This window comes from Gossypium raimondii, chromosome 1 (assembly GCF_025698545.1).
Source record: "Gossypium raimondii isolate GPD5lz chromosome 1, ASM2569854v1, whole genome shotgun sequence".
NCBI classification, from domain to species: domain Eukaryota; kingdom Viridiplantae; phylum Streptophyta; class Magnoliopsida; order Malvales; family Malvaceae; genus Gossypium; species Gossypium raimondii.
The window spans coordinates 52068548-52091608 of record NC_068565.1 but is presented as its reverse complement, the minus strand read 5'-3'; the positions used below and the strand labels follow the sequence as shown (position 1 = coordinate 52091608).

The following is a 23061-nucleotide window of genomic DNA, read 5'->3' as shown; positions in this document are numbered from 1 at the left end:
ACTCATTATGTGAGTTAGAAAAACCTTTCATTATGTTATATCATCAAGGTAATGATCCATTAACCTGCTAGTTCTTTTTACGAGACACAAATAAGAGAATTTATCCTGGAAGCAGAAGAACTATTGAAACTTCGCAAAAGCCTCACAAGGGTTTATGTACAAAGAACGGGCAAGCCCCTATGGGTTGTATCCGAAAACATGGAAAAAGGTGTTTTTATGTCAGCAATAGAAGCCCAAGCTCATGAAATTGTGGATCTTGTAGCGGTTAAATAAGTTAAATAACAAATAGCAATAGCAATCGGAATTATTTAACACCAATCCACAATTTAATTAAGATTGATTTAATCCCTCTTCTTCCTTTCCTTCTTAACTTAAGCCTAAGGGGTTAATATCTCACCATACTAAATGCCTATAAAAGGCTATGAATTCTGTAGAATTTTTCCTACACCCATACTCTCTCACACCGAATTTCTTTTGCTCTCAAAACTCTTCTTTTCCTCTCCATATTTTTCAACGTTCCGGTGATAGAAAAAGGCAACGTTTGTTCATTGATCGCTGCAGAGGTGAAATTGCTTTGATCATTGTGTTGTTGTATCCTAGGAGACATTCAACCAACGTTTCTCCAAGTACCATAGGAGCGGCCGAATCCGCCTTAAGGAAACTATATTAAACAGGCCTCAACATTTAGTAAATTTTTCTCTTCTTTTCGATTTCAACTTTTCTTACGGTTTTTATTGGGTTTACATATTTGACAATTTAATAATTTATATTTATATATTTTGTTCGCTAACGTGTTTTGTCCAACAATTTATAATAGAGAAATTAATTTGCTCATAAGTTAAAGCAATTTGATCTTATATAAAAGTTAAAAACCTTGATTAAACTATTCATACTTCACTAATTATTTGGAAATTTGGACCGATTTGTTGTAGTTTTAATTAACATATCAAACTATCCATGGAATGAACTTGTACACAAAATATTTTTTGAATTGGTTTGTAGCTTGAGTCCAAATTAAATAATAACATTTTTTAAATTAAATTAAATTTTAATATAAAATATTGTTAACATTTTATAATACGTAAATAATAAAAATAAATTATCATACCAACCACATCTAAACCGATCAGATACCTATTAACATACGCAAGTTTTTCTTAACAATGTTAACACAATAGTACATTGAGCAAAATCTACATAAAAGCAAAGGAATATGGCTTTTTTTAAGAGGTGAAAGTGTCAATAATGGTAGTATGGAGGGGGTCACTCAAGTGAGTAGCCCAATTGTTGAGAGGGCCTTTGCCTGTTGCAGCAGCTTGGACAGCAAACCCCAAGAAAGCAACCATGGCAAGGCGAGCATGCTTGATCTCAGCCAATTGTAGGGTTGCTTTCTTCTCCGGGTCGGCGGCTAGGCCGAGAGGATCAAAGTACTTTCCTCCGGGGTACAACCTCTTCTCCGGGTCAAGCTCGGCGTTCCTTTGGAACTCGATGAATCCGATCACCAATACTTCTATCCAAATCAATGTTGTCATCGAGAAGGGAAGGGGTTGGCCGAGATACGATGAACCCTCAACTAACTCCACCTGAAAAAACCAAATGACGGTTTAATTATAGTTTTTGTCTCTCTCTATTATGCTGAAATTGAAAATTAAACATAATTTGATACTTTAAAGTTTTTATAATAATAAATATTTTTAATCGATTGAGTCTTAATTCGATTAACATGAACATTGTTGTCAATGTAGAAGTGCGATGAAGCGTATTATTTTCTTATTTATGTGTTGGAGGATAAAGATAATGTGTTAAAAATTACAAACATGATCAGAACATATAATCTATAAATTAAGAGTTAAATTATAATTAAATCATTAAGATGTAGGTCCATGGATTAGTTGATTAAATATGAAATTAATCAAATAAATCCTATTTAATTTTTTTTAATTAAACTGAAAGACTAACCTTGCCAGCATCTTGCCATGTAACACCAGTGAGCCATTCAACGGTAAGTGCACCAAGCGTAGCCAACATGGCCCACCGTCCATGGATCAACTCACACTCCCTAAACCTCTGTAGACCAAAAACCTCGCTGTAAGGCTGAAACGGCGTCGCCTTCACGTCGGCAACCTCGGTCCTAGTTCCAATTATCTCACCAGCCGAATTCTTAGCCAGGTTCTGGTCCAAAGAATCCAAATCATATTGCAAGTACTCCGCCGGTTTCCCTAACCCGAACGGGTCGAACCCGTAATCACCCACCAAACTTCCATCGAGCCAATCAGGCGCCACTGCTCCTGGGTACCATAGAGGGCGGTCGGGGGTTCGTTTCGAGACTTTCTTGGGAGCTGCTTTTTTGCCGCCAAAGCCAAACCTGGCGACGAATCTCCCTGAACTTGTGTAGACGTCGGGGAAGCGTGTCCCCATGAAGGAGGATGTAGCAGCGGCGTTTGTGATGGCAGCCATTGTTATGAAAATGTTGGACTATGGTGGTGGTGGTGATGTTTTTTTGTTTTTTTAATTCTTTTAACAAGTGATGTTATTAATAATGAAAGTGGAATATGGAGTTATTGAGATTTTATCCATGAAGTGATATTGTGACCGTTGGATGAAGAAAGCGTATCTAACTGACGGTCGAGAAAGTATAGGCCTTATCTTTGCCTTATCTGTTGGCTGTAGGGGTCCCTTGAAATTTGACCGCTTGTTGTCACCAATAAGTTTGTAGTTCTACGTCCCTATACATTTCAGACTTTTAAAACTTAGTCCTTATACATTTAATTCCTCAAATTTAATATTTTTATTTATTTAAAATTTAAAATCTAATTTAAAATACTATATTAATTTAATTTCATTAAATTAGTGTTAGTATTTTTGCATCGATAGAGCATAAATTTATACATTATCATTCAATTATATTAAGACACATCATTAATAAATTTTAAAAATTAAAATAAATATAATTATTATCCATTAAATTATCCGCATCTACAAATTTAAGTTATTAAATGCTACATATTCAAATCTAATTGAATCCCATTAATAGTATTATTTTTGGACTTTAATTTTAATCAAATAAGTAGATTAAATTCTTGAAATCAAAAGTAAAAGGATTAAATTTCAAAAGTTTGAAGAGTAAGGTGATTGAAGCGAAATTAAACCTTTTTATGTTTTTTCTTGATTTTTTCTTTTCACGCGGTTGATGCTGATTGGATGAGGAATCTCTTCATCCCTTTGAATATCTTCAAGAAAAAGTCAAATGTCATGTACATTTTTTTTATTAAATTACAATTATTGTAAAAAGAAATATAAATAATATTATCGATGGAATTAATTTTTTTAATATATTCTAAATTACATAATATATAAAAATAACATAATATAAAGTATTATAAATTTAAAACAGGTTGGGTCGGGATTAGGTCTTGAATATTTAAGTCCGAGCCTAACTCATATTTTAAACCGGCGTAATTTTTTTGTCGAAGTTCATTTTTTGAGCTTAATATTTTTGTCCAAACTCTCTCAAATTTTGAAAGAGCCTTCAAGCTTAGGCGGATAACCCGACCTATGAACAGATCTAGTCCAAACTAGAGTTATTCGTGGCTGAGCCAGGTCGGGCTATAGCCTGATTTCAAAAAAAAAAATTAAGCCTTTTAAGTTGGCTTGACCCGTTTAAAAAAATTGTTTTATTGGTAAAAAAAACAATATATTAAAAATATATTTTATATTGATATTTATATATTTAATTTTAAAATATTTTTTATTTAAATTATATCCAAAGTGAATCAAAACATAAAAAATATTATCTAAATCCAATCTAATTTGGGCCAAGCCTATCGAGCTGGATCCATATACAAATCTAATCCAAAAAAGACTTAAATTAATCGGGTCAATCGAGCTGATCTCACCACCGATCCACAAATAGGCCCGTACTTAAGCCCTAAAACAAGTAAACCGGCTACATCAAGATTTTCACCGCCATCTGCCCCTACTTTCTTGTTTTTCAGTTTTTTTTTTTTTCTTTCTCTGGTCTTCGATACTATTCTTTTTAAAAACTCTGCATTCTGTGGTTTTTTGTTCGCTTTGTTTTTTTTCTCTCAAAAGCATCGCCAATTGGTTGATTTTCTTTTATAAGGTAGTGTTGTTTCCTTTTTCTGGATCCGATTCCTTATTTGTTCTTATTTGCTTTTTTTGTTTGTTTAATTGTATATCTTAATCAGATGTTATTTGCTCTGTAACCTCTGTTTGCTCGCTTACACAGTAAGTTTATAGATAGATATATGAATTTTTTGTTTTGTTTCTGCTTAAAAGATATGTAGAATGGTGAATTAAGTAACTAAATTTAGTTCAACTTCATTGAAAGTGAAATTTAGGAAGATCGTAACTCTCTTTTTGCTTCGTTTCCCTGTTTCATAGAGGAATGATTTGTTTTTTAATCAGGAGATAATAATTTAATTGGATTATTTAAGCAAACTTTTTTTGTTTTAAAAAATAATAATTAAGTTGTTATTTTCATGTAATTTTTGAGCTGTGATTGAATTCAAGTTGAATTTGCTTGACTAGTAGCTAGTCATTACGAAACATTTCAATTATTTTCTTGATTTCACTTTGCTATTTTCCTTAACCGAAATTTTAATTTTCCTAGCGTGTTTTTGTAAATGAGTATTGATATATATGTTTTTTATTTGTTTGGTTTACTGAAGAAATGACGGGAGCTAGAAGCAAGGCTGCCAAGAAGAACACGGGCGAAGCCTTGAAGCCTGCTGATGATAGGTTAATTGACTTGGTTCTGTTCTTTTGTTTGCTTAAAAATAGACTAGTTTTTTCCATTATTTTTGGTGAGAATTTGCTTTTTGCTGTGCTTGTCGAGTTCAGGGGAGACCAATCGGTTTGGTTAAGTTGGTTTAATTAAAAAAATTTTTGACTTAACCAATCAATATCATTATATAACTGACTAATAGATGGATTTAGGTCTTAACTAACCTAATCAAACCGTCCGTTAAGTCGATTAAACCAAATTAGGTTGTATTTGAATTTTGGTTGAAATTTTATATACTATAATTGTATATATTATAAAAGATGATCAATTGACATAATTTATGTTAACAGCTTACAAAATAGCCTTAACTATCATAACAGATTTGACCGAAAGCCGTTGGTTACATCGGTTTGAACCAACTTTTACACACCCTTAGTCCAAGCTAATGTGTTGGGCGGTGAATGCTAAATCATTGAATTTTACTTATATTTGATGAATGTTTAAATATGAAAGAGTCCATGCATTGGGTACAATGGTACTCAAGTGATTGATTGTGGGTATTTTTCTTTTAGAAAGATTGGGAAACGAAAGGCAGCCGTGGATAAAAGTACCATACGAAGAGCCAAGAAGGAAAAAAGGGCTAAGAAAGATCCAAACAAACCAAAGAGGCCTCCTAGTGCGTTCTTTGTGTTTCTGTATGTATCTTGAACTTTGAGGTATAAATATGAATGACTTTTGAGAGTTGTGATTTTTATTGTTTTTTTTTTTGGTTGAAATGCCAGTGAGGAATTTAGGGGTACTTTCAAGAAGGAAAATCCTAATGTGAAGGCTGTATCAGCTGTAAGTGAATTAGTACCCTTTGAGCATGATATTGGATGCATGTTTTGTAAATGACTTTGGGGGTTGTTTCTTTGAACTTCTTTGCTTGAAGGTTGGTAAAGCTGCTGGAGAGATGTGGAAATCCATGTCTGAGGAAGTAAGTGCTGGAAATCTTTTTATATGGATAGCAATGTGTTCTTGTTTTCGGTCGGCATTGACTTTTCAATGACAGAAATTCTGTGTGGCTTATTGTTCTGAATTTATGCATATGCATTATCATTATGATTTTAATGCTTGCATTTATGAAGGAAAAAGCCCCTTATGAGGTCAAATCTGGAGAAAGGAAGGTTGAGTATGAAAAACAAATGAAAGCCTACAACAAAAAACAGGTAAACGAAGTTCAAGGTTATTTCTTTTATTTCGAGTAATAATTTGCTTGACTTAGCTACTTTAACCCCCCCCCTTTTATTTTGACAATCATAATTTGTAGGAAAGTTCTGCTAATGGCACCGGAGATGATCACCAGGGCGAGGAGGATGAAGAGGATGAGGCTAGTGAAGAGGTAATTTCATTTTAATCATTAGGACTTTACTCGACCCTTGATCAGGTGTAAATTTGTTTATGTTGTTTTTCCGTTCTATATTTATGATGCTTTTCTCCTTCAGAAAGGACAACATCTGAAACACGAGGACGATGATGAGGAAGAAGAAGACGATGAAGAAGAAGAGGAGGATTGAAAGTGAATGGAGGATTTGGATATAAAATAGTTTTTAACAGTGCAGAAAGATGTTAGGTTTTGTTTGGTCATGCATATAGGTGAAATATATTACCTCTCTCAAATATCTATAGTATAGTGATGCTTTAAACTATCTTTATTGCTTTGATCCAGTTTATATTTCTAACATTAAGCTACATGTTTTAGTTAAATACTAACATAATTTGTTTATCCTTGGTTATTGTTATATTGCTCAAAATGAACTTTTTTCCCAATATTTATAAGATTCGGATATCTATAAACAATTTAGTTAATTCAAATTTTAAAATAGATTTGCATATTTTTATGTTACTATGTTTGTAGATATTTCACTTGCTGTTATCTCTATTTACAACATGATTACGTGATACATAAAAAAATGATCACAATTTGATATTTCGATATGATTTTGTGTTCGATCTGGTTTGGAGTTCGGGAAAGTGGTCTTTTTCAGCTTGAATCTCTTCCAAAACATATTTTGAATTGCCTCAATCGAAGTTACGACCGATGTGTTGAAACATGTATCGTTCGAGACAAACTTGGAATTTCGACTTTTAAAGCACGTGATTAGCTTTGAGTCGAATTTTAAAACTAATTTTGGAGTTTTAAATTTGTTAAAATTTAGTAAAAATACATAAAATATGAATCATCTGACGGGCCAAAATTTTTCTAGTGCAAATCACACAGAGTTATCTGCTGATACAAATACAAATTTCCGTATCAGTACGGTGAAACTTAAATTTTCAATTCTCACTAGCATATAGATGATCTAAGTGAAACGTAATTTCTCAGAAATAATAGGTAAGCTCTTGCACAAAAATTGGATAGCAAAAAGAAGAGTAAAAATGAGATGAGTTTGCATACTATCAGCATGATTGCTCAACATCTGTTTCCTGCTTTGCTTTCTGGCGATTTTCATCCACCATTTTCTCAAATTGTTTCTCACTAGCCGCAATTAGACGTTTGACAATGTCAAAGGTGGTAAGCCTAATGCTGCAGTTTAAACAGAGTAACAATTAATTAACAAAATATGTCTCAGATCAATTCAACTTGAACTTCATGACCATTTGTTGGTTTAATTGTGGTTTTAGTCCCTTTACTGTGCTAAAACATGGGATTGATCTGGTCCCTCTACTTTTATAATACTATTAGTAGGTTCAAACTGATAAAGCCGTTAGTTGTTATCGTTAAAGTAATGAGGCAATTTTTTTAAAAACAATCTAAAGCAATTGGTTGACATGTAAATTTATTATTAATTTAACATCATTGACTGGATTTTCATGTAACATTGACTGTATACTCGAACAATAGCAAAACAAGTCCATGCCATTCCTTTAAAGATAGTAACTAACGGTGTTATCACTTTGGACCTACTAATAATATAAAAGTAATGGGATCAACTCATGCCAAACTAAAGGGACTAAATTCTCAGTTTCAGCATAGTAGAGGGACTAAAACCATAATTAGACCCAAATTGTTTCCAAATGCAGCAATATATCTGCAATGATAATGACATTATCAGCAAAATCGTGCAAGTTTTCACACAAGGCATTATCAGCATTGGAAATTGACTGAATAAAATGACTAAGGTCTCAAGAAATTCTGCTCTAAACTGAACAATGTGAGTATGGTGCAAACATCGTCTTATTCCAAAAATAAGGGAAAGGAATGGAAGTGAACCTGCTATTTGGAAGGTTTTTCAATGCATTCGGAACAAAACCCCTATACAAGCCACCCACTCCATCGCGTTCGATAATACCTACACAAGCAAGAATATGGTATGGTTAGTGGAAGTGTGAAACCAACAAGCCTGCAAGTTTTTACCCATTTTCCCTCCCTAACAAATGAGTAAAGGAAACTTTAATTTGATAGTATTATGGACTACAATAAATACTGATGGTTGGAACATTAACAACAATAGTTAATTTCTAATTTTCTAAGTCAATGTAGCTCTATATGGCACTCAAGAAGAAAAAGCACGCAATACTCTGGTCATAAATGCCAAATGCAGCTGAGTTTTTGTACATTTTGTATCGACTTTGTTATCAGTCATGGCAATAAAAGTACTATCATCGACTTACCTGGAATGGCATCCATGACTGATTTGTATGGTGTACCCCTCATTTGCATTTGTCTTCTCACTGTGTCTAAAGGATAGCAGGTTAAGGTAGCTGCAGCAGCTGACACTACAGCTGTCAGTAGAGATGCTTGAGTCTTTTGGCGATATTTTTCAGGCAAAGCTTTCTTTACACTGTTATAAAAACAAGAATTTTAAGACAAATTTATGTTCGGGTTCTCATATGATGTATTACTAAGTGTCATTGGGACTCACAGGTCAAATATGCAAAAGTTCACAGCTATATATGGAGCTATGCCAATTAGAGAAGGTACAAGACCATAATAAAAGGATCCAAAACCTTCCTCTCGCAACATGGTCAATGCAACCTGGAAGAAACAAATAACGGTTTATCTTCCAAAAAGTTGTCATCTTCTTGTGGTAACAATGAGAGAGTTGAGTATACCTCAGACATTTTCCGATACCCAGGTTCGACAGCCAAACGTAGTCTCAGGACATCTAATGGATATGTAATCTATACGTAAGAACAAAGAAGTACAACTGTGAAAGACTGAAATTTGTGAAACACACTGAGCAATCAATGAGAAAAAAAAGGATTCATGGACAAAAATGATTAAAAGAAAATTCCAAAAACCAAAATTAACAGGTTGTTGTGCGGAAGCGTGTAAAAGAGTAAAAATATTGTACTAAAAAATCAAACTAAGTTCAATTCCCAGGAAAGAGAGGTGGATCACAAGGATCGCTTAAGTACCAGGTCTTTCCTAACCAGAATATCCCTCAATCGTAATTTAATAGCACAATAAATCACTACAATCACACTCACAATTCATACAGAATAATATAATAAAGAACACAAGAATTTAGCGAGATTCAGCAAATTTTGCCTACGTCCTCAGCACTACCAAATATATTTCACTCCAAAATACAAGTGAGAATTTACAAAGAGAGAGAGAGAAAACAATGCATTAAGTAAAGAATGACAAATTTAGGATGATGAAGAAGAGAAATGATTAGGCCTATTTATAGTTGAGGTTCAAGGATCAAAATTACAATTATCTTATGCCAAATCTCAACCCACTTTTGGTGCCTTAAATCCCAGATTTTGATACCCATATCTTTCTGATATTCTGATACCCATATATTTGACTTTCTATAAATATGGATGATTTTCAATACCGGTCATGGATATATTTGAATTGCAGATAAATTTTCTCCCTGAAACACAAGACCCTTTCTGATTTTCCCATTTATAGTCAATAGCCAAAAGCAAGAAGATAGGAAAACTTGCACTAAACAATAATATAAGAAGACTTGATTATTGAATCACTTACAAATGTAGATGTCATGCCAGCACAAGCTCCAGCAGCAAGTCTTTCGAGAACAGATAGCTCGCCATCTTTTCCCGTGAAAAGTTTCTAGAATTCAATAGGAACTAGAAATCAAACGACTAACTCCATCAAGGGACACGCAATAAGCATCAATACAATTCTAAAATTACATTATGCATATTCTTTTATTACCTTATAAGTTTCATAAGCAAAGAGCTGGACTGCACTGTAAGGTACAACTCTTATCACCTGAACCATTTAGTACTAAATCAATGTCAACAGCAGCTCAGTAAACCATCACAATTACATTATCGAAATCTAATCCCAAAATAAAGAGTGGAAGTAAAAACTACAAAGAACCTGAGGAAGATTGCCCTTCCAGTACCCTTTAATTCCATCATCCTTCCCAATCGATACAAGCGCCTGCAATTTACTCCCAAATAGTCACCAACATTTAAAATACAATCCAATAAAACTACCTTAATCAGCTGAATTTCAACAAACATATAATTACCAATTCCAGTAAAGATAGAACATGCAGAAATATAACCAAAGATACCTGAGAATTAGAAAAATGAACCCAAAAAACTTACCTCAATAAGACCAATAGATTTTTTTGCACTCTCTTGCCCAACTCTAACACCTTGTGTCTGCCAAAAGAAAAATCATTTTGCAATGGTTAAAAAATGTTGCAAGTCCCTGCACTTCAATGATGTTTGAAATTTAGTCTTTGTAATTAAAAAGCAAAAAAAAAATACTTTTTAAATTTAAAATTCTCAATCTAATCATTTTATTCTATTAGTATTCTCCATCAAAAATTGCCATCCATACACATATACAATCGTACATGATGAATTCCATAAGCATAATTTATGAAAAATTAATTCAATAAACAATGGATCCATATAGTTATGAAAAATTTATACAATTCTCAATTCAATAACACAATCAATTCTTCAAACAAAAAAAGCTAAATTATCCATAATTAAGATAATTTATTCTTAATTTACACTTGCGTCAACCAATAACTAACTAACTAACTGAAACTGTTATGTAGGATCTTTAAATCTCTAATTTAAATCAAAACCGGAAAACTACAGGCTAATAACCTGCATAAGAAGCTTGACGCGGTCAAGCGGAGCCGTGACGGTTTTAGCGACGGCACCAGCGACGGCGCCGGCTGCGAAAATGGCAACGTCTCTAGGTACGTAAGCTAAAGCAGCCAAAGGATGGTTGAGGAGCTGAGTTAGAGTTGGCGCGAAATCTCGTCGTTGTTCTCTCTTTTCTGCCATCGAAATACAAGCGAATTTACGAGCACTGCCACTGCCATTATCGAGATGGTAAGTGAGGCGGGTGTTTCGATGAAGAAAGTCATCGCGCTTCGTTGTGTCTAAAAGGGTAAGGCCTGGTATGGTTTCGAAGCGTAAAATTGGTTTGTTTTCTCTCATGGCGGAAGGGTAGAGTGGGAACTTTAGGAGGATTGTTTGAAAGTAGAGAAGAGATAAGGCAGTGCAGAGGTTGTTTTTTGTTGCAGTGCTGAGAGAGAGAGAGAGAGGGGGGGAAAGAGCGCAAAAATGAAAAGTCTGAAAAACTTGCCTTTTATAATTAAGTCCCTTGAAATTGAATGGCTTAACGACGGAATTGGCCCCTAAATCATACTATTTTCTCACTTAAGTATCTAAAGTTTTTTTTTTTTGTTAAAATTGGTACCTAAACTATCAATTTTGTCTCATTTTATCCCAAAATATATGACAACAAATAAAAATTTCTGCCACATGTCATATTCTTATTGGCTGATATCGTGATTTAGTGTAAAATGAAATAAAATTGATAGTTTAGATACTACTTTTTACAAATACCTAAGTGAAAATTTTGATATAATTTGAGGGAAAATTTTACATTTAACTCAAATTGAGCATATTACAATCAGATGAGTGCAGACCTATGGATAGAATCTTAAACTCAAGCTCTTATTGGTGAATCATGATGGTGATAAAAATGATAACGATTTTAAACTCAAACTCATCCATTTATAGTGTTAAAAGCCACATAACTAATAGAATAACTAAACAATGATATGTGGATTGCCTCGTATACTTCATACTTGATGTATAAAGGTTAATTTTATAACAAGAGAAATAGATGAAAGTTTTAACAAAATCAATTTGCTATTTGATCTAAAATACAATAACTAGTTTACTCATTTTCGAATAAATGAAATAAAATATAATTTAACTCGTAATACTGAGTTATTTTTATCCAATTTATTGTAATTGTTAGTTTAATTTTCTTTCTTGCCATGTAAAAATGGGGTTTAAATAATATCTTATACTTGAGAGACATGATTTAATTTTTAAAATTTATCTAAAAGAAAGAAAATTAAAACTCAAAGGGAGATTATATACCTTTGATGAGATGAAGTTAGCCATGGTCCATGGACTGACCATGTATCATAAGATCACAAGGTATAATCAGATGACTCAAACACTTTAAAAATTTAAATGAATAATTTAATAAAAATAAAAATTATGATTATTTTAAAATATTTTAAAATAATTTAAAAAGTGAAAAATAAAGAGAAAAATATATATTTACAAAACATGAAAGATAAAATGAATCAAAATAATAAAAATCTAATCTTTTATTAAAAATCAAAATAAAAAATTACCTTTAATTTTAATTCCATTTTAAAGGACAGTTGTATCATATATATATATATATATATATTTTTTTTTTGAATAATCTTATTGTGGGTTTTGATCATATCTATTCTTTTAATACGATGCCTAGAAGTATTTATAATTCCTTCCCAACTCATAAATAGAAGGATAATGCGTTTCAGAGCACTTGAACCACATCTTCATACATTGATAACAGTACTCATACTAATATGTAAATTTTTTTTCTAGTTACTAATTCAATTTCACATTTCAAATAATTAGTTGTATTAAAACTGTCGTAATAACTTTAAAAAGTTATTTAAGCTAAAAGTCAATAATAAAAACTTTAAAATCTTGAATTCGAGTATCAATTTTTGAAAATATATGGGTTTTTCTTACAAATTTAGTTTTATTAATTAGCTGTCCAATCTTTATAATAATTAATCATACCGAAACAATTGTAACTTTTCAAAAAAAAAATAGAAATAGGATTTTGAGAAAGTTCTAATTCAAACTGACAGTCTTAAAGCAGTTAATACCATTCAGGATGTATTACTCGGGGTTCCCAGTTCCATTTTGGTCAGAAAAATTCATAAACTATTGGAATTTTTAAGACGCTAAAATCCTCAGCATATTTCTCGGGAGGATAAAATTATTAAGACTGTACTAGATAAAAGAACTGATTTACGATTAATTGAAAATCTTCTCAGACGAGATTATTTTTATAATTTACATTTGAATTATATTTACTTTTCCAAAAAAAAAAAAACTAGAATCAGAAGGTAATTTCTCAAAAAGAAATTAAAAAAATAAAAAACAAGAATTTCATTTATCAAACTTGCATTGCAATATAGCTCATTTTGCTACTATTTAAGGTCATAATTTAGAACCAAACCTCAACTGAAACCCCCTTTAAACAACAAAACAAAACACTGAGATAGATCTATACACAGACAAAACAGTACACTGTGTACTCATATATAGCCTGTCTTCGTCAAGCTTCAATGGTATATATCAACCTTCATTTGTCAGCTTTCCGACAGTGCCACGCACAACATAGCAAAAGAATAACAAAATGCATGGAAATCTTTGTCCCCAACACGTCCAAACCCTGCATTATTCATCAGTAATTTATACTCTCAGTTAATATTATACGTACCATTTCATAATATTATCGAGTCAACATATATATATGTATATATGTATGTAAGCTGTTTTAAAAGAAACACTTACTTTTCAAGCTCTGAAGATTGTATCGATGGCTGCTTTAGTTCCTGAGTTTATGGTGCTTAATTGGTCTGAGATGAAAAATGGGAAAATATATAAAATATAATATTATATATAGTAATTAGAAGAAATGGGAATTAATTAATACTTTAATCCTTACTTAGTGGTGTTTTGGATACAAAAAAGCAAGCTCCAATAACTATGTAGAGCAATAGAAGAACCAGTCCTTTCATGTAGTGAGAAGTGCCGTCCTACAAAAAGTTCAATAATGCAAGATTTTTAAGCTCAATTTAATCCATAATTCAACAAGAATTGAATCTATGCACGGTATATATGGCTTTTTTATGCTTAAATTTGAAATTTAGTCATTATATTTCACTATATCATAATTTAGTTCACTAATTTTATAGCGATTATATTTTCTAACACAAAATAAATCCATTTCGGCATGAAAAATCGAAATGGGTATTTCTAGTCAATATTCTAACCAAAATAGCCAATTGTGTAAGTATTAGAATTAACTAATTAAAGTATAAAGACTAAAATTCAAATTTAAATATAATATAGATATCAAAACTAGAATTTGATCCATATGTATGAGTAAGTGTTAATTACTTGTAACGCGAAGGCCACGACGATGATTGATAGGGCAAGAGAGCCGGTTTCGAGGAGATTGAAATTAAGATCCATCTTAATACCCATAATCCAAGCCGTAATAACACAAAGTGGGACCTGAAACCACATTAACACGGATCAATGTAGTTCTTATATTATTAATTAAAAAAAATTAAACAAGTCTAACATGGCGTAGTTAATATTCATTGTATAAAAAATAACAGTAAATGTTAATCTGTTTTTTTAATAATATAATGCATTTAATAGTCCTATCAATTACATTCACCATTCTAAAATACTATATGATGGCTTACCACAAACATGGAAATCTGAGTTGCAGATCCTAATGCCACACCTAAAGAAATATCCTGCAATTAAATTTCAGTGCCATAAAATTTTGTCAACATATTGTAATTGATAAAAGAAAAAAAGAGAGGGTATTTAATCATGCTGACCAGCTTGTTTTTGAAAGCAAAAATGATAGCTCCTGCATGTTCAGCTGCATTTCCAACAATAGGTAGCAAAATAATGCTGATGAAGCTAACAGATATTCCCCAAGAATCTGAAGCATCCTGAATTTAATTTTATCATATAGTTCAGTTAATTTTGCATTAAAATAATCAAAATTTCATTAAATATAACCAAACTAATTGGACCGCTATTTCATGCATACGGTTAACAAGTTGGTATCATTTGTGGCCCTCAATATATGAAGCAATTAATATTTTATACTCTAAAGGGTCCATAACCAATAGGAAGGTATGAAAATTAATGCTGAGTAAAGTTTTCTTAAATAATAGTGTTATATATACATATTAAAAATTACTTGAGTGATCTATTAAGTCTTAGTTCAATTGGTATAGACATTGTTATTATGTAGGAAGATGTGGGTTCAACTGCATTGAAGTGCATTATTCTTTTAGACATTTACCCTATCTACTTTTAACGACTCGAGTTTTACTATCCTAGCCATACTCTTATCTAATTAACATTGAACACTAAAAATGATGTAAAATGATTTACCTCAATTGTTTGCACAACATATTCAGAGAGCAAAGAGATGACGGCAGTCATTCCAACAAGCCAAATAAATCCACTCCAAAATCCAATTACTGGTTCTTCTTCTCCTCCTCCATTTTCGTCATTGTCCGATTCCTGATACAGTAGGCTTGCATCAGCTTATACAGGAACAAAGCCAAAATTTTTGTTTAGGAGATCAAGATAAAATTCTAAAATTTTATGGGGTTGAAGCTAAAAATTTTATTCTAAAAAGACTTAGATTATATAATTGATTTTAAGAGGGCCAAAAATCAAATTTATAAAATTTTCATTTATTTAAATGATTGAATGACTTACAAATGAATGATCAATACTTGATAGGGACTAGTGATAAAATTTTCCCATTTAACCATGGGGACAAGACACTCCCTCCCCCGTTGGCTTCGTCTTTGGTATATATCTCACCACCAACGGTAAAAATAATATGGAGGTCCTTATATTAAAGTCAGTCAAATTATATTTTGCTCTCTTTACTAAAAAAAGATAAATTAATCTCTGTATGTTAAATTAAAAACTAAATTGGTCATTTTGTTAAAATTTTAATCTATTTCTATTGTTAAAAATCGATACTTGCACGTTAATATGATGTACACATGGCACGCCACCGATCACTGTCCGGTTATTCTATGCCACACCAATTTTTAATAGTACAAATAAATAAAATTTTTAACAAAAAAGACCAATTTACTCTTTGAATTAATGTATAAGAATTAATTTACCCATTTTTTAGTAAATGAGGCAAAACACAATCTAACTCCAATTTAAGATGCTATTGAATTTACCTCATGAGCTTCGAACAATTGCCGGTGTGTGAATAGTTGGAAAACCAAGTAGGAAAGATAGGCAATCAACATCACAATGCTGCTGGCTCTCGACAACTGCAGTATCGGGTCGACCGTGACGGCGTCGGATGCCCCACTCATTCGAAACAACATCGGCAGCGAATGGCACAATAATGCAAGCAATAGAAGGAGAGAGTTCACATCGGCTTGTCTCTGTCAAATTCAACACTGTGTCAACAAAAGGGACAAAAACTAAAATTTTACCAATATGGAATTTGACAAGCGGTTGCTTACTCTATCAAATTTCTGTTCCAGCCTGAGGTTGGCAATGCCGCCACAAAAGAGAGAAGTCCCAAGAACCAAAAGCAGGTTTGAAAGGACTGAACCCAATAGGGAATACTTAACCACGTCTATTTTACGTTGGCTTAATGCAAATATTGCTATGATCAGCTCAGTAGCATTGCCACAGGTTGCATTCAACAGCCCTCCCACTGCACCAGGGACAAATCCAAAAATCTTTTTAGCATATGCGGGAATTTAATTATAATTTAGATTACGAAATAAATTTATTAGGTATTAATTTATAATTTCATGATTTTTGAATTAATTAAATATATATATTTTAGGAAGATTAAAGTATAAAAATAATTGAAGTTTAAAATAATTTAAATTCGAACTAAAAATAAAATAATCAACTTGAAATAAAATAATTTACCTGTTGGACCAGTGTAATAAGCAATTTGCCTGCAAGTCACATAAAGAGAATGTATATTTGTCAACTTCAAGTAAAAATATGTAAAAATTTAAAAAAGAAAAAGAAATAAGAATTATCAGCATAAATAAATAAAATCTGCCTTACTCAGTGAGAAAGCTAACTCGTTCAGCCAGTGGAGTGAGTCCAAGTAAACTCAATGCAAAAACCCAGGGCTGTTTTAACAACAAAGTAGAGGGATTAAATCTCAAACTTCAACAAAACAAAGGTACTAAAACTATAAAAAAGAAAGAAAAAGAAAGGGAAGAAAAAGCTCACCCTTGCGAAACCATAGCAATCAGCAACAATGGCCAAAGGAATAGCAGGGAAAAGAACAGAGAGTTTAGTCCCTAAAATGACCTCCTGTAGATTAGCCAAGAATTGTCTAAGTTTCCTACATGGAACCTTAGAAACCAGGGTCAAATGCGACTTTTTACGTAACGAAGAAGATGACATGTTATGTGCAGTCCTCCCATGGCGAATTTCCTTACTTAAACCCTTCAAGTTTCCATTTTCCAGTAACCATGGTTCTCTCGAAGAAGCCATTTCTTTTTACGTTAAAAAGAAGAAGAAGAAGAAGAAGAGTAGTGAAGATGATGACAAAAAACAACCGAATGAAAGAAAAAGAAGGAAGAATAGTGAAGATGGCGACAAAAATAACCGAATGAAAAATATATAGGGATGAGTTCGAGCAATAAGATTATATGTATATATATGTATATATGCTTGTTTATTTAGTATTATAAAAATATTGGGAGTTACATAAAATGAAACTTCGAGGAAGCTTCATATAAGAAATCAGTTGGGAACCACCTGGACAGGATAATAATAATTCTCTATTTTATTATTGTTTTTATTATGGGTAAATTATACTTAAAATCACTAAACTATTAGTAAGTTTACGTTTTAATCACTTAACTTCAAAAAGTTACAAAATGATTATTGAATTATTTTGAAAGTTTTCATTTAAGTCACTGGGTTGTTAAGATTTTTTCTTTTTTTAAAATTTGGTTAGTGATTTCCAAGTGACAATTTGATGATCCGTATAGTAGATCAATACTCATCGATGAGTAGAAGAACATACCATAAATGTAAGTCAATCTAGTGGTCAATATCAGAGATTAGAGAATAAAGTTGTTTGGATTTTGGTTTGCATATTCATGACATGAAAAAAAAACACTAAACTGTAAAAGGGTGGGAAGAAGAAGGTGACAAAATCTCGAAATACGGTTGTGGATCATATGGCCAAAAAAAAAAACACAACTTAATTATTTTGGTCATATGATCTACAACCTTATTTTGAAATATCGTAATTTGACAAAATCTTACTTTGTTACTTAATTATATAAATATAATTTTTATTAAAATATTTCATGTATTCAATGTTAAATAAAATTTTTATTTTGAATATTTTTATATTACAATTAAAATATAAAAATTATATCAATTATAAAATTAAAATAAATTGATCATAAACATTGTTAACTCATTGATATTAATGTTCACTCTGAATTGATCTTGACCATACAAAATTTAACTAGAATATTTAATAATATGATAACTATAAAATATGAATCAAAATTATAAATGAGTAATATAATTATGAAAAATAAAGAGGAATTTGGTGCGATTATATGCATGGAACTTGAATTGTGATTCATTTGTATACATAAATTAAATTTTGATTTTTATTCAATCGTACATATTTAAAGAAATAAATACGTACATTTATTTTTATATTGGATTAATATAATTGTTTGTGTATACAATATATCAATCTAAAATGGTGTTAATTCGATAATGTTGTTAGTGATTTGTGAAAACTAAATCAAATCAAAATTTTAAGTATGAAATTGCACAAAATCAAAATTTATGTATAGTTTTATATTTATCCCAAAAATTTAACACCTATCTATCAAAAATGGAATAATTGTATTTTCCCACTCCGATTTTACTACATACAATTATGGGAGTATAGGTTATAATTCTGAAAATGGAAGATAATTTAGACACGTGTATATATATATTGACACCATAAATAAAAAGATAATACGATTCAACGCACTCGAACCCACGTCTCCTGCATTGAGCAACAATACACAAGCCAATCGAGCTAAGACTCAATCAACTAATCAAAATTTTATTTTAATATATTTTATACATTTTATTAAATACCCACAATTTATTTATCTATATTCTAAATACGCGATTTGCAGATACGATAAATTTTATGTACTTCACAAGCGTCGCATTAAACATGGAAAACACCAAAACTAATTAATCTTTCAATTCAACCAAAAGTCAAATTATGAAGGTGGGAAGAAGGTTCCACTTAAAAGAACTGTGAAGAACAAGTCTTTCGTAGTCCTATATATTTGTGTGTGTTTTCGATGTACTCCATGAAGTTTTTTCAAGCACAAGCTGGTAAATGCTTTGCTCTAAAGAATGGTCTGTGAAGAAGGTTTTAGGGTTGGAGATATATTTCAATGGCGTCGACTCTTTCCAAAAGCAAAGGTAAAAAAATACATACAATTATTTGTTCTACAATATTATTAAATTTTATATATGCTAATCATTTAGGGTTTCTTTTTATTATTTATTTTCAAAATTAGAATAAAGTTTGGTCGGCTGGGATGGTAGGTTGGTACTTGGTATGTTGTTAGTAACATTCACCTGTCATTCTGCACGAAAATTTCAACTCTAATTTAATTTCAGCATTTTATCCATAATTATTTGGGTTAAAGTTTTTTTTTTATAGGAGAACGTGAATTTGGAGAAGAAAAGTTATATATATTTTTTAGAAGATATTGAGTTATATATATATTTATAATACAAAATATAATTTTATTATTTTTTATATTTTTTAAAATGATTAAATTAAATAAATTATAATTTTACTATTTATTTATTTAAATTTTATAATCTTTTTCATTTTAGAAGAGTCAAAATCCCTACTTACTCTCTCTCTTCGGTTATAAAGCAGATTAGAGTTATAATGAGTCTTTAGTTGTTTGGACATTGTTCATTAGTAGGCCATTTAGTAGCGGAGGAGGGGTTGGCAGGGCTCGAACCCCCTAAAATGGTAAATTTTCAATTTAGTCTCTTTATAATTTATAAACTTTTAAATTAGTAATGGTAAAATTGTATTTTAATCTCTGAAAGGTGATAAAATTTTGATTTAGACCTAATTTAGGAATACTTCTCGAAATCACTTTTGGGAAGAAACTAAAATTTTCAGTTTCTAAAAAAAATACTTTTTCTCTTAAAAAACAACTTGTAACACTTTTAAAAAGCATTCCTAAACTGACCCAAACTTTTTAAAAATTATAAAGATATAATAAAATATACAATTTAATTTCGACCTCTAAAAAAATTTTAACTTTGGCTACTGCTGCAATTAGGCCAGTTGGTAGCCATATTGCTGGTCCTACAACTTTGATTGCCCAGGGTCCTTTATGACAAAATAACTAATCACAGGCAATTAGCCTGTTATCCCATGTGGGTGACACTCTTTATTAAAGGTCGAAATTACATAGATTTAAGCTTTCTTGAATCGTGTCTCGGGTTGTAATATTATTCCTATGTTAGTATAGAAATTCATCAATAAATTTGAAAATGTTGTTTTCATCAATATTTGCCAATGGTTGTTAGCATTATGCAGGTCCATGTCTATGTCCATTTGCTATAATAGCCCCTTATTATTGATATCAATCCCTTCTATTATTGCAATAAAACCTTTTAATTTATATTTGATGGATTGACGGTGTATGATTTTATGTATCATCAATGAATTAGATAATGATACATCACAAAAATAATTTTAAAATTAAATTTATTAAATTTTATTTTTAATTATGTGACGTCAAATATTAACTCTATGTGCATATTCTAATTTTCTAAATTATTTTTAGAGTTATTTGCCAACCCCCACGAGAATGTCGTAGAGACAATGTTAGCTTCCAGGAAATTTCCTCTATCACATCTTAAACTGTAGATTCTTGATGCAAATCATGGGGCATCAGCTGGTTGATGACAATTCACACACACTAAAAAGGAAAAATCTTTTGGCAAGATTTTAGTACTTCATCAGTGTTATACAATAAAAATATATATAAATTTTCGATTCGGGATTTGACCCGAAATATTCATATTTAAGTAACTTTAGACACTTCATTTGAGGGGTTTTTTCTCTATTTTATGGACCAGAATACCATTCTCTCCATTTTGACCTCCATTGATTCCGTATATCAACAATAAGATATTAATATCATGTAGTCCTATTTTTGGGAATTATTAGTGATAATATTTTAAATGTAAATTAATTTTTTATTTTTTAAGTATTTCACATAAAAATATGAAATATATATTTTCAAATATATGTGTATATATTAATTCAAGTAACAAAATGACAGTTTCCAGGAACTTTCCTCTGTAGCTTTTGAAAAGGGCAAAAAGAAATATTCATATAGTTTTTCAATTGCTTTTGAACTCATCCATATTTTTACAGGGTTATCTTCTCAAAAATGGATAACATCATGGGTCAGGTGAGATAGTCTTTCCGGAAAATAAGAGGGTTTCTGTAAAAATATATATAGTTCCAAAAAATAGGTTTAGATAAAAAAATTAGATTCATTTTCTAAACGAGCCTTGGGTAAGTTTTTTTGTCCAGGCTCGGCTCGGCTAGAATTTGCAAAGTTGTTTTGCCATTATTTTGTTGTTATTTTGTTATTTTATTACTATTATTTTGTTGTTATTATTTGTATATTGTATAACTCTTGTCTTATTATTAGTTTTGTTACTATTTTAGAGACATTTGCTTGTTAAGTTGCACATATCTTAGTGTTATTTAAGCTTTTTTTTTAATTTATTACCAATTTGTTAGGAAATATTTATTTTAATGTTTTTAGTGTTTTTGAAGTATTATATTTTTAAATTTATTTTTATATAAAATAATAATACAATCGAGCCAGACCAGACTCATATTTTAATATTTTTATCTGGATCGAGTATGCGTAAAATTTTAAAACTATTTTGGGTCGAGAAATAAACCTAAAATTTTGCCTCAAGCCGATCCAATCTGATACATCAAAATCTCTAATAACAACAACTCAAACAAACAAAGAACTTCTATTTTGGGAATATGTTATCAACAATTTTGTCTTTTTGGAATGAATTTAAGTACATATAAGGAGAGCCTATAAAAAAATTTTCTAGTTATATTATTGTGAAATGTTTATCATCCTTTGATGTCCACATCATTTCTGAGATGGTGGTTCTCAAAATTTTCATAAAAAATTAAGGAGTTAAATGACAAATCTACCATTTTGAGGTCAAGATCACTACTTGCTTTTTTTTTCTTCATCTCTGACTGAAAGACTTATTTCTTGCTAAGAGATCCCCTAAGTGAGTTTGATGTGATTTGGTGTTTGGTCAGTGTTGAACATACAAGAGACAAGTGTTTGACGAATCTTTAGGGTGAGATCGAACTTCTTTTTATTCTCCTTCATTGCTTGAACGAGGTGGTATTTGTGTGTGAATTTAGTTCCTTTACTTCTTGAATTTAAAAAATTTAAGTCTAATTGTTAACACAACCGAATTTTTTAAAAAGATATAATTTTTTTATTAAATCAAATTACATATGATTATGTTAGGTATAGATTGTTTTAACTCGATTTATGGTTATCGTCCTACTACTATGTTTAAATTTAGGATTTTCATGCATCGTTTGGTTACTAATGTAATAGCATGAAGAAAAAACTTATTTATTATGTATGTATTGTAACACCCCAAATCCGGTTTAAATGTTATGACCGAACCTAGCGATGTCACATTGTAACACCCCTTACCCGTATTCGACGCCAGAATAAGGTACGAGGCATTACCAGAACACTTACACTTATAAACATGTTAAACCGAGTTATAAAATTTCATTCAAATTTAAACTCTTCAAATTTTTAACGTGCTTTTATAAATCTTCACGTTATAACTTCAAAATACTATATGTGTAACAAATAGGGCTTTTGAGACCCAATACATACTCATGCAATTCAATACTTCATTTCCATTTCATTTAATTCACGATTCTCATGTTCACGATTCAATTCAATTTCTCAATCCAATATATATTTCAATACCACAATAATTCATTTAATTCAAATCATATAATTTGCAATTTCCATTTAATCCACGTACAATTCAATTTCATTAAGTTCAATACTAATACATATTTATCGTTTAACTTA

The 23061-nt window shown here is 30.9% G+C and overlaps 4 protein-coding genes and 1 long non-coding RNA gene across 6 annotated transcripts; 2 read left to right on the top strand and 3 right to left on the bottom strand.

The window, feature by feature from the left end:
* Positions 1 to 1131: 1131 nt before the first annotated feature.
* LOC105786561 (chlorophyll a-b binding protein CP29.1, chloroplastic) lies at positions 1132 to 2522 on the bottom strand. The gene is made up of 2 exons (XM_012613063.2): positions 1960 to 2522; positions 1132 to 1583 (listed from the first exon to the last, which is right to left on the bottom strand). The coding sequence occupies exons 1-2, from the start codon at positions 2455 to 2457 to the stop codon at positions 1224 to 1226; spliced, it is 858 nt and encodes a 285-aa protein (XP_012468517.1). The 5' UTR covers positions 2458 to 2522; the 3' UTR covers positions 1132 to 1223.
* A 1447-nt stretch (positions 2523 to 3969) lies between these two features.
* On the top strand, positions 3970 to 6512 carry LOC105786562 (high mobility group B protein 1). 2 transcript variants are annotated; one of them, XM_012613064.2, is made up of 8 exons: positions 3970 to 4123; positions 4692 to 4761; positions 5320 to 5442; positions 5530 to 5587; positions 5679 to 5723; positions 5875 to 5955; positions 6057 to 6128; positions 6232 to 6512. In XM_012613064.2, exons 2-8 carry the CDS (start codon positions 4694 to 4696, stop codon positions 6301 to 6303), a joined length of 519 nt encoding a protein of 172 aa, XP_012468518.1. In that variant the 5' UTR covers positions 3970 to 4123; positions 4692 to 4693; the 3' UTR covers positions 6304 to 6512. The 2 variants fall into 2 exon arrangements, with proteins under 2 accessions (XP_012468518.1, XP_012468519.1); XM_012613065.2 differs by lacking the exon at positions 3970 to 4123 and adding an exon at positions 4226 to 4248.
* Positions 6513 to 6962: 450 nt separating this feature from the next.
* LOC105786560 (probable envelope ADP,ATP carrier protein, chloroplastic) lies at positions 6963 to 11286 on the bottom strand. Its single transcript, XM_012613062.2, has 10 exons — positions 10835 to 11286; positions 10319 to 10375; positions 10086 to 10148; positions 9918 to 9974; positions 9729 to 9812; positions 8843 to 8911; positions 8653 to 8765; positions 8402 to 8571; positions 8001 to 8079; positions 6963 to 7313 (listed from the first exon to the last, which is right to left on the bottom strand). Exons 1-10 carry the CDS (start codon positions 11171 to 11173, stop codon positions 7187 to 7189), a joined length of 1158 nt encoding a protein of 385 aa, XP_012468516.2. The 5' UTR covers positions 11174 to 11286; the 3' UTR covers positions 6963 to 7186.
* Positions 11287 to 13186: 1900 nt separating this feature from the next.
* LOC105786559 (vacuolar cation/proton exchanger 3) lies at positions 13187 to 17506 on the bottom strand. Its single transcript, XM_012613057.2, has 12 exons — positions 17099 to 17506; positions 16928 to 16995; positions 16784 to 16812; positions 16363 to 16559; positions 16069 to 16281; positions 15251 to 15382; positions 14683 to 14799; positions 14542 to 14595; positions 14228 to 14344; positions 13773 to 13863; positions 13619 to 13683; positions 13187 to 13496 (listed from the first exon to the last, which is right to left on the bottom strand). Exons 1-11 carry the CDS (start codon positions 17363 to 17365, stop codon positions 13622 to 13624), a joined length of 1347 nt encoding a protein of 448 aa, XP_012468511.1. The 5' UTR covers positions 17366 to 17506; the 3' UTR covers positions 13187 to 13496; positions 13619 to 13621.
* A 1623-nt stretch (positions 17507 to 19129) lies between these two features.
* Positions 19130 to 21684, top strand: LOC128032517 (uncharacterized). The gene is made up of 2 exons (XR_008188809.1): positions 19130 to 19333; positions 21327 to 21684. It is a non-coding gene; the product is annotated as an uncharacterized LOC128032517 (long non-coding RNA).
* Positions 21685 to 23061: the final 1377 nt, after the last annotated feature.